The sequence below is a fragment of the Mastacembelus armatus genome, chromosome 2, assembly GCF_900324485.2.
Source record: "Mastacembelus armatus chromosome 2, fMasArm1.2, whole genome shotgun sequence".
Classification (NCBI taxonomy): Eukaryota; Metazoa; Chordata; class Actinopteri; order Synbranchiformes; family Mastacembelidae; genus Mastacembelus; species Mastacembelus armatus.
In genome coordinates this window covers 10,100,528-10,115,098 of record NC_046634.1, presented here as the reverse complement: position 1 = coordinate 10,115,098, position 14,571 = coordinate 10,100,528, and the positions used below count along the sequence as shown (strand labels likewise).

Sequence of the window (14,571 nt, the reverse complement as noted above, 5' to 3'; positions counted from 1 at the left end):
TTGATCAGTTTTTAAAAATAACGCAGTTTTAATGATCGATCAGCGGTGGTAACGGGAGAGGTCTGTCCGGTCCGCCCCGCGTGGAACCGGAGGGACGGGAAGGAAGGGGGGGGGCAGCTGGGTCGGTGGGTAGGTGGGGGGGGCAGCTGAAGGGTGAACGGGGGTGGGAGTCAGAGAAGGAGGGAGAGAAGTGAAGACAGAGGACTGGACGCATCCCGGACTCTCCACAGCTCCGCAGCATCCGCGTGAGACCGGCGGCGTTTCCTCGCTGCCCAAAGTGACTTTGCGGGCTGCTGCTGTGCGGGTCTCAAACTTTCGCTCCAGTCGGATGGATCCGTGAGACAAGTGAACTTTTTCCTCGCGGCGCAAACACATTTGGGGAATACTTTTCCAAAGTCCGCGCTCTGCGCCGCTCCGTGCGCCGAACCGCACATGGGATTTCATGCGTTTTGCGGAGGTTTCTGACGGCGTGCGTGTGTTTCTGCGCTTAAACAAGAGCGAAGAAGGAAAGTGAGGAGCTGAGAGCGAGAGAAGAAGAGGGGACCTGGTGAGTTTGGCCATGTGCTCCCGGTGCTGTCATGTCTGCCGGTCACTTTTCCTTTAGTGCGTTTTTATCAGATTATTTCTAGTGTTTTTTTTTTAAATCTTCTTAATATTCATTAAATCCCCAAACACTTGATTTAATCACTGACTGACTATTTGAAGTCTTAATATTTGATTTCCTGTGAGTGTTTATTAAATTCTAAGGACAGATGAGCAACACATTAGAGCAGCAGCTTTTTTTTACCACATTACAAACTGTTTTTCCAGGTTATTCCGGGTTATTCCAGGTTTTTCCAGGTTTCCACTGAGCCTGGAATCCCAGGAATTTGCAACCTGATATTTCAGATACTCTCCAGTAAACCAGCCTGCACTAAACCAGTTTAATGGTTTTCAGCTTCTTCTCTGTTACTCAGTATTTTTCAAAGAAACATCACTGCTGGTCAAAGTGTCTTTGTTATTATTAAATAAACTATGATAAACGATTTAGTGCATAAAAGCTCATTAACATTAGAATCAGAGCTTTAACTGATGATCTGCAGGAAAAGGCCTCTCAGATTTAAGTCGGTCTTGTTAGATTCTGTTGGACGTTGACACTAAGTCTCTGCAGGAACCGTCAGTACATGTTAATAATTGAGGAATACAAATATATGTGAGTAAAACAGCAAATCGATAGCTGCCTAAAAACAACTCGCTCTTCCACCTCCCTCGGAGTGGGCTTTTCTTTTTTCTTTTTTTTTAAGGCTGAATGGCCGGTTGCATTCATTTGCATCAGAAAAAAGTTTTAGTGCATTTGCTTTTGTGCAGAATGAAGAGTTCCAGCAGTCAGGGAGCAGGGGGGAGTGAAAAGATGTGAAGAAATAATGGGGCCCTTCACATTATTCAGGGTGACATGGGGGCTTCCCAGACCTGTGATGGGGATGTCACTTTCATCCTGCCCCGAGCGCCTTTGCTCACCGTCACTTCCACACATTTCCAACCCCGGACCCCGTCTGCTCGTCATTAAAGTTGCCGCTCGGATTCTTCGGCAAATCTGTGGAAAGTTTAATGACTGAGAAACGCGGGCGAACGACGGGATCGGTGCAAAAGAGCGAGGCAAAGAAAAGGGGTCTGGCATGCAGGCTGTTGCAGGGCGCGATAAATGTGAATTGGAAGTGAGTAAAACACCCTGCTGTGAGGACTCAAAAGTCTCTTATGCCACAAAACAACAAGTCCACACCAATTACGCCATGTGGCCCCGGGGCAGTTGTTCCTTGTGGGTTTTGTGGAGAAAAGAGGCATCAGCGGTTTTACACAGGCAGGAGGGTAAATCCACCAAACCCAGAGGGAAAAGGCTCCTCAACACACAGCTGACTGGGAAAATCTCTGCATTTATTAGAAACAAGTTTATTTGAGCTTTTCTTTAATTTCTCTTCTGACTGAAATGACCCACAGGTTCAGTTTAAACGCAGTAACTGGGACTTTTATTTTGACGGTTCATTAATCTGCAGATTTTACAAAAAAACCCACATTGAAATATTTTTATATTTTTTTTACAAGCCAAAAGATTTTGAGTCCAGTGTGAGAGAGAACTGAGAAAAGCAGAAAAGGCTGATTAATAAATTTCAGCTTTACTCAGGTAAAGAAATTCGTTTTTTGATTTAACTTTTTAATTTACTGCAGCCTGTGAGAATAAAAACAGCTTTTAAGGCAGAGAAAGTGATGATTGTAGTTTCCCCCTTTGATTAATCTTAATTTATTGGCCAAGTTAACAAGGAGTTTGTGATTTATTGGCTTTTAAATGGACCATTTTGATAATTGAGTGGGAAAATATCTTTGTTTTCCATCGTCTGTAAATTGTGAAGACGTCTGCTTCGATCACCACGCTCGTCGGCCGAGGCAGAGATCCTCGCCGCTTTCAGACACAGTCTGCGTCGCGTGTGTGTTTCGGCTTTGCAGGCTGCACGCCACATTTCCTCTGCCGTGTTTAGATCACGGCCGTCGCGGCTCGACGTCGGACTGGATTATTGCTTTTCTCGCTGACCCTGCTAATAACTGACACACTCTCATAAAGTCAAAACAGCCTCAGATCAGACAGACAGAGCAGTAGAGTCTGAAATCCAGATCAAATAGTTTCTGTAACACACACTCACTCACACACACACACACACACACACACACACACACACTGAGGTTACTGTGGGACTCACTTCTTCCACCAGATCTTAGACGGCGAGAGGAACTTCCTCCGACAGAGGAAAGCAGCTATCACGCCGCTGCAATTACATATGATGAAAACAGAGCTGCGTTTAATGCGTCGCCATCACACACACTCACACACACACTCACACAGACCGAGAGACATCAGAAATCAAAGGTCTGGGGGCGTCCGGGGGCCTGTAGTTCCTCCTCTCTGCTGTGTACCCAGAGCTCTTTGGGATCGGCTTTGATGCGTCTGTTAATTAACTCCTGAAGGGCCGCGGCAACGCCACGATCAGGCCTGACAGACGAGCCGTGTGTGTGTGTGAGAGTGTGTGTGTGTGTGTGTGTGTGTGTGAGAAGGGCGGATGTGGAGGATGCCCCCACGCTGTGAGGAGAGACGCCCACAGTGACATTCTGACATGCCGTGAAAATGAACGATCCCAGACCAGAGGAGGGTTCGGCTTCCTGTGCGGGGCCGGTTTGGTCATCATGTGACCTCTGTGCCGTGTTCGGCGATCACCTCATGCAGCGCTCGGGCCGCCCGGGTTCTCGAAGAGCCTCTGCTTTTCTCATGTATGACAAGCAGAGAGAGCGAGAACAAGCTCTGAAGTGCAGCCAAACCACAGAAGCATCAACCAGGAAGCAGCAACAAACGGGGAAGAGCTTTTGTTTTTTTAACCGCTGAAAGTTTCTAACATGTGGCGTCCCTGCAGGGACATGTGGTATTTTTTAGCAGTCGATCCCCCTCGTCCTCGTCTTTCCGTGAGCTCAATCAGACCTTGAGGTCAGGAGGAATCTGCCCGGCCCTCAGAGGCCCCTCGCTATTTCTTCCTCCAGGAAGGGAGGGCAACCATCAGGGGTCACAGTAGCGCAGATTTCATCCCGGGGGCCCCTGATGGTCTGTGCCATAGTGTTAGTGATGGGGCCTCGGCAGGGTTTCCAGGTGAAAATGGCCCCTGCTGCTGTTTGACAGCACGAACGTTCAGCGTGACAGGGCAACGTGTCCACACACACACACACACACACTTTACCACAGTAAAAGTCGTAGCAGCAACGTGATAAAATCAGACCTGACAGGAGTTTGAGCTCTAAAGTGCATCAACATAGACTGAGAACTATTAGTTTGATGTGTTTTATTTGAACAACATTGTTATTAACCTGCTGCTTCTGCTTCCACTCACGTTTTAGATTATTATTGACACTTTGGTTCTTTAGTCGCGTCACAGTTTCGTGTTTCTCACAGTCGCAGCGTTTGAACCGACAGCGAAATGATTTGTAGGTTTAAAAACAGATGAAACGCTCGGATATGATAAATTTAGTCATGTGCTCATGTGCGAGAGGGAAAGTACAGACGCACGAACATGTGTGTGTGTGTGTGTGTGTGTGTAATTAAAGTGAACTGTGTGTGTGTGCAGCGTCTCAACACTGAATCCTGACTGTACGCTAACACGAAGCAAACGCAGACCTCTTAGTCATTTTCTACTGCGCTGTACAGGTGTCCACCTCCTGCAGACAGGAGTGTGTACACACACACACACACACACACACACACACACACACACACACACACAGTACGTATGCATGGGCTGCCAACTGTGACTCTCAGCCACATGGAGTTTCCCCAGATTCCTCATTTAGAGCTAATGCTGAACAGTTTTTACCGCTCATGAGATTCAGGTTTGAGTCAGTCCAGCTTGTGTCTGCCCTGACAAAGGACCAACCTCCACAGTAAAGTGTAAAAAGAGAGACTCACTGTAGGCGTTGTAAATAACAGGGCCGGTCCAGGCAGCAGAGGAAGTCAGCGGTCCAAACTGCGGCTGTAAAACAGCAAGTGGTCGAAGCTGCGGTCGGACCATTTGGCTGAGGGTCAGGGATCAAAGCTGTCAGCGGGCCTCGGCCGTCAGGGTGGACTTCACGCCGTCAGCACACGGGGCTGGGGACAAACACAGGTGATGAGTCCAAAAACTGAAGCATGCACTCACTTCGGGGGGGGGGGTCACAGGACTTTTTTTGACACTGCAGGAATCCAGCCTGCACCCTGTCATCATCATTTTCTCCTTTTCCTGGGATGCAGATTCACTTTAACTGCTGTTAGTTGGAAACCTCAGCAGTTTGATCATTTACGCAGCAGACGAGGAGAAATACACACAAATATCCCAAATAACCACGGAGGTTGTCTCAAAGCAGGTGCTTTACTGTGGAGGAGAGAAAATAAAGACAGAACCAAATCAGATTAGATCACACAAGGAGTAAAATTGTTGGCCTTGATTTTCCACTGTAGCCAAAAACCCTGTAGAGGTTAAGTTGAGTTTTTTTCAATGGAAAATAAAACTTATTTCTGTCTAATAATAGATGTGGAGTGAGAAATCCCAGCCACCCTTTAGTATAAGACCATCTTTTCTTTTCAGGTGAAATCACAACAATCACCAATGGGGACAAAAGTGTGAATGCGCTGAGAAAGGCATCATGGGAAGCCGTTCGCTGCACTAAAACTCAAAAAAAAAAAAGAGATCAGGGTCTGCAGCGGCACACAGGTGGGAGGCGTTCGTTCGTTCAGTCCTCCCACAGAGAGAGTTTCTCCTCTGAAGTCGGCCGCCACATCTGTTTGCTGTTGCTGAGGGCAGGAGGAGATCAGCCACAGGATATTGAACATCCAGCCCGAGGAGTGTGAAGCTGCTGAACGTCCCAGAAAAGATTTAACTGGCTAATTCAGAAAAATATCACTCAATAGGTCTGTTGTCTTCTATCAGCTGCTTCTTATCAACTAAAGGACAAACGGTGACGCGAGTAATAAAATCAGACACCAAGAAGAGGCTTTGTCGCGTCTGGCCTCGGGGGAATACTTCCTCTCCCCCCTCTGCTCTGTTTTTAGATTTCAGTTTGGGGATTTTGGGTCTCGCTGCTTCTCCTGAAGTTAAGAGGAACAAGTCTGGGAAGTCGGTATAAATTCAAATGTCACTGTTAGCCTCTATTTGTGCATTCGCCGCTCACACAATAAACAACCCCCCCCGGTCGAAGCTGTATTCTATTTTCGACTCGCCGCCGATCTCGGCTTCTTTTACGGGATAGCTATTATTCAAGGGAGAATAGGTATAGGGCCCGACCATAAATTCCAGCAAGTGGCCCTTCGAAAGGGGCACCGCGCAGAGGAATTGACTGCATGCTCTGTGATTTTACTCTGGTACGCTGTGACCTTTTGAATTGAGACAGACTCATTTGTTTGGTCGGCAAGAGCCGCCCCAATAATTCAGGCAGACACTGGCTGCTGGTAATATTTGGTGATGAGCTGAAGTGTGCTCCTGTAAGCAGGGAATACCCCCCTCACTGCAGCCGGTCTACTGGACCGGCACACGCTCGGTGCATCTGTGGGCTGTGTATTTCATTCATGGTGTGACTTCGGGTGAATTTCAGCATCGACAGCCTCCCTGTCGTCTCTGCAAAGCTGCAAACTAATGCAAAACTCTCCTTTAAGTCAAAGGGCCACAGTTTACAGTGCATGCTGTTTAATTATTGAGTCCGTCAGTAGAACATTTACGCACAAACAAAACAGTATGAAGAGCAAACAGGCACAACAGGCCTGAAGTGAAAGGAAAAGGCACAATGACTTTGCAGAGAACGGGGGAAGGTTCCTCTGAAGTTGTTGTTCCCTGAAATAACCTTATTGTAAGGATCTCTTTGTTGGCCATTACACTGCAATGGATCATTGTGTGCCTGTTCCAAGGGGCAGCGGAGGGAGGGGATGGTTAATTACACCACTAACTGAGCTATTGACTCGCTAACCTGCTACAAAGTCTCCTGTGTTGTTTCATTTAGGCTCAAACATTTTGTGCTTGGACTTTAATAATATCTGAGCCGTTGACTTGTACCAGCGCTGGACTGTAGTAAAAGCAATAAACCCTTTAAACTCTGAACGTTCATGGTAACAGATGAGGAACCAACACTGATATTACTGACACAACACAACTTTGTTGTTTCAGGGTGAAGAGAAATCCTAAAACAAAGAAAAGCAGGGATGAGCAGGGTGCCGGTCTGAACCTTTTCTCAGGCTGAGCTGCTAAATGTGTGAACAGCAAATGTTAAGCCTGACTAATAATGATTTGCGAGGACAGATCAGAGGACTGCGAACGCGAAAGGCTGCCATTATGTGCCTCATATATCACGTCACCTACAGTTGTGTGTGTGTGTGTGTGTGTGTGTGTGTGTGTGTGTGTGTGTGTGGTGAAGGGCTTCCCATGACACTTTACTCCTGGGCTTTCACACCTGTTACACTGATTCATCTGCAGCAATAAAGACACCAGGCAGAACTGTCAGTCAAAACCACAGCCTTGTCAAAGAGGCAGCAAACTGGGCAAACTGGGTTTGGTCATTTACAACCTCAGGGAACCGGTTCATCAGAGGAACCGCGGTTACTGGGTCCGTCCCCCGACCAGAGGTTCACCCCGCTGGGCTCGCGGCTATTTCCAGCCAAAGAAAAGCAGCTGCAGTTTCACTGATGGTGCAGGAATGAAAGCCAACGTCACCGGCTCCTCATCAGCTGCGTCCGACACTCGTTACAGAAATGGCTCATATGTTGGTCTCACGTCTGAATAAACACCTGAGTCACTTTGGTTCACCAGGAAATAACGTGAAAGGTGATATTAAAGTCAAAATACAATTAGAGATCAAGAGAATAACCTGCAGTCGTCCGAAGTACAAACTCTCACTCATGATAATTATTTGGATCAATATGTTTTTAGCGTGACTGTAACTTTGCTTGGGACCCTGCACCAGATTTACTTGGACTGGTTTCAGACCCAATCCAGTTTGGATTTTGTGCCTATACAGGGAGGAAACCAGGTTCCCACGTTTAGTTTTAGGACAATCCAAGTAGGATTATGGAGCCTGAATGAAGCGTCCTCTTTATTTCCAGCCTGGCTTTGAAGGTAAAGTGGTATTGTTCTAACTGCTCAGGCAGCAAAGCCGGTCTGAATAGCGGTGGCGGAAAGGTCAACAGTCAAATAAACTTTGATAACAAGCAAACCGAGACCCCCACCTCCTCATCCCCCGTCCCCTTTAACCTCCAAAACCCTGCACCAACCCCCACGCCCCCGTAGCCTGGAGGCAAATTGAGCTGTGAGTCGCGGGGGTTCACAGCCGACAGAAAGCCCGCGCATGGCTCCTGACAAAGATCCTCCAGCATGTTTGCCCGCCGCTCGAAGATAATCCCAGGAAAGATAAACAGGCGCAGAGAGCAGTGTGTGCCAAGTCGGGCACGTGGCGGCGGCTGGGCGAGATTTTAGGCATCAGGCTCCTGCTCCAGTTTATTATGAATGAATGAAGAATCTGGACTCTGACAGAACTCACGTGCTCCCTTTTCACTTTTTGTCCAGAGTGTAAGACTCTAAAGGTACTAAAGGTACCTAGTTACTTTTCATAGGGTTTTCAACCTCATCCAGTGGTCTTCCTCATATACGACCTGTGCTGCCATGGTTAGTTTACTGCTGAGGAAGACCAACTAAAACCTTAAATATCAACAATCAGACCAAACTAGATAACTGTCAAAGAACTCTTGAGCGGCATCATGAAAGTGGCCCTCAGTGTGTTAACTGCTCCTTTCTTGGCCTCTTGCTTTCAGAGACGTGGGCCATGGAGGCATCGGCGCCGAGAGCTGCTGAGAAAAAGGACAAAATGGACGGCAGCGGTTTCGGCGACCTCCCGAAGAAACCCTCACCCTCAGAGACGAGAGGTAAGGCGGTTTTCAAAACTTTCTTCCAAGCGGCTGCTGGATCTGAATTTCGTGTCCAGTTGTGTGTCAGAGCATCAGAGCGAGTCCAGGTCTCGCCGGTGCTCAGCCAGGGGGCAAAGGGGGAGCGAACACGGCCGATGAAATATACATTTCAAAGATAAAGCCCATCTTGGGAGCCAATGCTCGTGGCTCTCCTCGGGCCTGATAAGGCAGCAGCAGCAGTCAGAGGTGACTTACAGTAGGAATCTGATAGGAATCCTAAACAGACTCAGGCCTTGAAAGAGCATCATTAATGCAGACGGCTGATGTGTACAGCTGAGGAGTGTGGCGCCATTTCGGGCCGTAAACGCTGATGAATAGATAACGTGACAAGAGCAGAGGGGGGTCGGGGCAGGTGAGAACCACTGTTTGTGTTGTTGAACTAAATGAAGAGTAGCACAGATCCTCTCCTGCCGGGGAGGGACCGGCTGAAAGATAGAATCCATGTTTTAAAGATGTCAGTGAACGTGTGATGAAAGCTCGGTATAATGAGGCTGAAAGACCTTGTTCTTACCTCCAGAGTCTAAAGGCAAAAAATAAAAAAAAAACGACACGGCGCTGCAGAGATTGACACAGATGCAGACTGATGGGCTGCCTTTGAAATGGAAATTAAACGTGTGATTTAGTGACATTTTTACACATTAATGAAGGACTTGGTGGCCTGCCATTATAAAGAAACACTCATTAATTGGTAAAGAAGGAACAAAGCTGGAAATGAGGCTCCGAAGCAGAAACTGAAGGACAATTCAGGATTATTGCTGCATTTGTCCGTCGCTCAGTTTAGCTCTGGCACCGACAGACCCACCAAAGTTACTGCTGATGTTATTGCAGAGAGAAACGGGATCTAACTACAGGCACAACACGTCCTGCAGCTTCTCCAGACAGAAACATTCCTGCTGCTTCTCAACAGCAACTAAACAAACGTCGTCGTGAGAAAACAGCCGCACAGGACTCTGGCCCCCGTGGTTAAACTCCGCTGACGGAGAGGTGAGAGACAGAAAGAGCGACCGAGGGGGTGCATGTTTTAAAGATGTCAGCCAACGTGTGATGAAAGCTCGGTATAATGAGGTTAAAAGACCTTGTTCTTACCTCCAGAGTATAAAGAGGATGAATTAGAGGAGAAAAAAAAGGCTGTGGAGCGGCACAGCGGACGGCGCAGGCTGACATGGATGCAGAGTGACAGGCCACTTTTGAAATGGAAATCCAGGCAGTGATTTGGTGACATTTCTTCTGTGTGATGAAGAACTTGGTGGCCTGCCATGATGAAGAAATCGAAAATTAATTGTTCATAAGAGAATATCAATGTAGGACACTTCTGCACATGCAGCTGGCAAGTTCGCTGCTCTGTTTCTTTACATCTTCAATATTTGAGCAAAGCTGCAAATCAGCGCTTTCCCTCCACTGGACTAACAGTTCCCAGGATGCATCAGTGGTCACATTTCGCGTCCGTTTCAGACATGAAACGTGCGACTTTGCTGACATTAGTGCATCAAAAGATGAACAGACATGAAGAAATGCACAAACTCAAGAGGCAGATTGGAATAAAAGTTACAGGAAAACTAACACAAAGTCCCTTTGGGTCTGAGTCAGTCCAGGAAGAAGATGAAGGTTTATCATTTAGGAAACTATGAGACAGGTTTAATCCCCAAAACAGCAAGAATCAACATAAAATCCCCAGATGATATTTTTACATGTAGACAAGACAAAAAGGAAAACGTCTTAATGTCAAATTTTATAGAATAGTTCTCGGTTGTAGTTTTCTGTTTGTTTTGAGTGAAAGTTAGAAAAATGTCTGCTAAGTTGATCATGGAGCAGGTTTTTGTTGAAAAGAGGAGCTTCCTGTCCATCTGTGCTGATAAAACACAGTCTGGAATAAGACTGAGGCTCATTTTACATGAATCTTGTTCCTTTGACCCTGAATATAACCTCAATTGAACTTCAACACATGGAGCCTATTGTATATTTATATATGGCCTTTTTCAATAGCAGCTGCTGAGTTTTTAATCTTCTCATACCTAAAATGAAAAGTCCCTCCATAATTCTTCTTCCCTATCAGCTTCCGTGTAAGAGCCTTGTATTTTAATCGGAAATAAACAAGAAGCTGCGATTCACGGCTGCCGTCTGCTCCCGTCTCGACCAATCAGATATCAGGGAAGAGCCTCGGAGCTGAGAACCACAAGCGGCTGCCACTGCGTCCAGACAGAGCAATTACTTATGGCGGTAATATGCGTTATTATTCCTGTTGCCAGGCCCTGATAAGTGAATATGCAGCATGAGAGGGAGGCAGATGAGACAGGGTCCTTGAACCCGAGGGTGTATTCCCAAACCGGCCGGCTGCAGGAAGAGTCCGCAGTCCTAATATACTGCTGCCGTTCGCCGCCCTGTTATTGTCGGTGCATGGTTTACTGTTGGCTGCAGCATTCCTGTCACCTAAGTCATGCCCACCTCTGAGCCTCCATGCCGGCTCCATAACAGGCTGTGCTGTTTTATATTCCCGTCCCGTGTTATTTATTTAGAACAATTTCCTCTCTATCAACAGACACGGCTAATGCCGAGTTTTAATATGTTATTTACACATAAAAACAAGCTATTTACAGCGGTGTATGTGTGCAGAAGGGAGGAAAATGAATGGGCCCCCGCGCCCCTCTCCGATCTGTTATATCACACTTTAACAATCTGGATTGCTAATAGAACCATTTATCATGGAGCGGTCATTTATTTTATGTGAGCGGCCCAGGTCTCGTTCCCAGAGGCCTATGGAAATGGGGTGCGCATATAATGAAGCTCAAGTGTGAGTCACTTTGTTGAAAAAGTGGATGCACCACGCTCCAAGTCAATTAGAACGGGCCCAGGTGCTGCCGACGCTCCTATCTCCTCCGTTCTGATGAACAAGCCCCCCCCCCCCGTCTTCCTGTTTCGTCCACTGTGGGATGAGCTCCGACCCCCCTGCATGAATTTTATCTTTTTTTTTTTAAAGAACCAAGGAGCGTGAGGTGAAATAAAACTGGCACGGTGACTCCTGGAACCAGGTCCAGTGTCGTTTACCAAGAACGGGCCCTGGGCAGCGCCAGCCCCACACCCGCCTCTGTCGCCCAGTTAATAGATTCAAATGAGCGCCTGTATTTCCTCTGACAGCAGGCATCTGTCTGCTCGTACGGGCCGGTCCAAGCTGATTTCAGACCCGTTCGTAGTGAGCGGAGATATTTAGAGTAAAAACACTGGAGCAAAATGACAAAGACTCTTATTGATGCATGTGTCAGTCTGTGGGCTCGGCCCGCTGAGAAGGTGTTAGGGATAAAAATGTCCCCGTGTTTATGTGCATTTACTCATTTCTCGCTCAGAATCTGTTGCATTGGTTAAATTTAGACTTATTGCCTTTTCAGAAATCCATCCGTTTCTCAGGCAGGTCCAGGATAAAGCCAGGAAACATCTAAATCACAGCTTAGGCTCCGTTTAGTACCTGTTCTGGAGCTTTCCATCACCCCACATGATCTTCATCCTAAGGCCTGATAAACATAAATAATCAGCACTTCTGGTCCATGTTGCTTTAAGGGTTTTAAAGACTAAAGGTCATTGTGGACCCTGGAAACAGCACAAAGTCCATAATTCTGGAGCTTTCAACCATTTCACATGATCTTCAGCAGTGGGACAAATTTAAGGTGCCTGTACTTTACCTGAGTATTTCTGTTTTTTGCAGCTTTATACTTCTACTTCAATACATCCCAGAGACAGATGTAGTACTTTTTACTGCACTCGAGACAGATACAGTACTTTTTACTGCACTTGAGGCAGATATAGTACTTTTTACTGCACTCCGCGTGTCCTGAGGCAGATACAGTACTTTTTACTGCACTTGAGGCAGATACAGTACTTTTTACCGCACTCCACATGTCCAGCGAGAGATATAGTACTTTTTACCGCATTCCACATGTCCAGCGACAGATATAGTATTTTTTACTGCATTCTGTGTGTCTAAAGACAGATATAGTACTTTTTACTGCACTCCACATGTCCAGCGACAGATATAGTATTTTTTACTGCATTCCGTGTGTCTAAAGACAGATATGCACTCCACATATCCAGCGACAGATATAGTACTTTTTACTGCACTCCACATATCCAGCGACAGATATAGTACTTTTTACTGCACTCCACGTGTCCAGCGAGAGATATAGTACTTTTTACCGCATTCCACATGTCCAGCGACAGATATAGTATTTTTTACTGCATTCTGTGTGTCTAAAGACAGATATAGTACTTTTTACTGCACTCCACATGTCCAGCAACAGATATAGTATTTTTTACTGCATTCCGTGTGTCTAAAGACAGATATGCACTCCACATGTCCAGCGAGAGATATAGTACTTTTTACCGCATTCCACATGTCCAGCGACAGATATAGTATTTTTTACTGCATTCTGTGTGTCTAAAGACAGATATAGTACTTTTTACCGCACTCCACATGTCCAGCGACAGATATAGTACTTTTTACTGCACTCCACATATCCAGCGACAGATATAGTACTTTTTACTGCACTTCACATGTCCAGTGACAGATATAGTACTTTTTACTGCACTCCACATGTCCAGCGAGAGATATAGTACTTCTTACCGCATTCCACATGTCCAGCGACAGATATAGTATTTTTTACTGCATTCTGTGTGTCTAAAGACAGATATAGTACTTTTTACTGCACTCCACATGTCCAGCGACAGATATAGTATTTTTTACTGCATTCCGTGTGTCTAAAGACAGATATGCACTCCACATGTCCAGCGAGAGATATAGTACTTTTTACCGCATTCCACATGTCCAGCGACAGATATAGTATTTTTTACTGCATTCTGTGTGTCTAAAGACAGATATAGTACTTTTTACCGCACTCCACATGTCCAGCGACAGATATAGTACTTTTTACTGCACTCCACATATCCAGCGACAGATATAGTACTTTTTACTGCACTCCACATGTCCAGCGACAGATATAGTACTTTTTACTGTTTCTGACAGCTGCAGTTACTTCTCCAGTGACAGTTTTTCTGTCCAGGTAAAACTTCAAACGTGAGATCTTGTAGAATATGATGCTCTGCTGCAGATGAAGTTACCCACAGTTTATAAAGTACTTCAACAGCTACTGCAGTAAAGTTCAACATGTACATTAATGCAGCAGGAATATTCATCAGCTAAAACAGTAAAACCCCGACCGGGACCAGTTTACTGCACAATGAGTACTTTTACTTTGACACTTTAAGTACATTGGGCTGCTAATACTCAGACACTGTTACTGAAGTAAGATTTTACTGCAGGATTTCAACTTGTAGTGGAGTATTTTCACAGGGTGGTACTGTTATTATTTTTACTGCAGTAAAGGATCTGAGTACTTCTACCACTGGCTGTTTCTCTGATCAAACCCCAAACAGTCCAGAAACACAAACATCTTCAGTCCCAGCCCAAACAATCTACCGATGGCGAGACAGTCGACAGAACAGCTTCAAAATGATCCTTCGCTATGAGAAAGGTCCGTTTGTATCCTGACCCAGAGGCGATTTGAAACTCAAATGATGGCATCAGAAAAATATGCGACCTTTAAACCCTTCATGGATTCTCTCAGTGAATATTTGAGATGTTTCTGAGGTTTGAGCCGGAGCTCGTCGTACGTTTTCCTCTCCTCTCTGTAAACTAGGCCACAGGAAACTACAGGCTGCCGCTAATGATTTGATTAACTGGCTTTGGTGGCTCATGACATACATCTTGCAGAGAGTGAGTTTGTCATTTGAGAGGGAGATTGATGTGCCGCGCTCGGCGCCCCCGCCTCCCTCCCTCAGTTACTGCCTCCATCTCTTCCTGCAGCCTCCCAGGTCTTTCTGCCGAGCTTGGCCGGTCCACAGGGAGGGACGCTAAGTACTCGGCACCTCCTCTCTGCCCCAGGCCACGCTGGGTGGGGGGTTGAGGGGGCGGCAGACCTAAACAGGCTTAGTGTTACCGAGTGGTTCTCTCTGCTTGAGCATAAAACCCATCTGAGAACAATTTTCAGAAAAGAGGAAGAGGACGGTTATCCTTTACCTTCTTTTAGTGCTGGTTTGTT

At 46.3% G+C, this 14,571-nt stretch overlaps 1 protein-coding gene across 2 annotated transcripts in view; it reads left to right on the top strand.

The window, feature by feature from the left end:
* The first annotated feature begins 241 nt into the window (after positions 1-241).
* The window catches only part of LOC113127470 (zinc finger protein GLI2-like), a 56,368-nt gene continuing 42,038 nt past the window's right edge, over positions 242-14,571 (top strand). The window contains exons 1-2 of one of the 2 annotated variants that reach the window (XM_026302074.1): positions 242-547; positions 8,336-8,446. In XM_026302074.1, the coding sequence (XP_026157859.1) occupies positions 8,347-8,446 (100 nt within the window). In that variant the 5' untranslated portion in view covers positions 242-547; positions 8,336-8,346. Of the gene's footprint in view, positions 548-4,538; positions 4,671-8,335; positions 8,447-14,571 lie in introns of those variants that run through there. The other variant, XM_026302075.1, reaches the window with a different exon arrangement.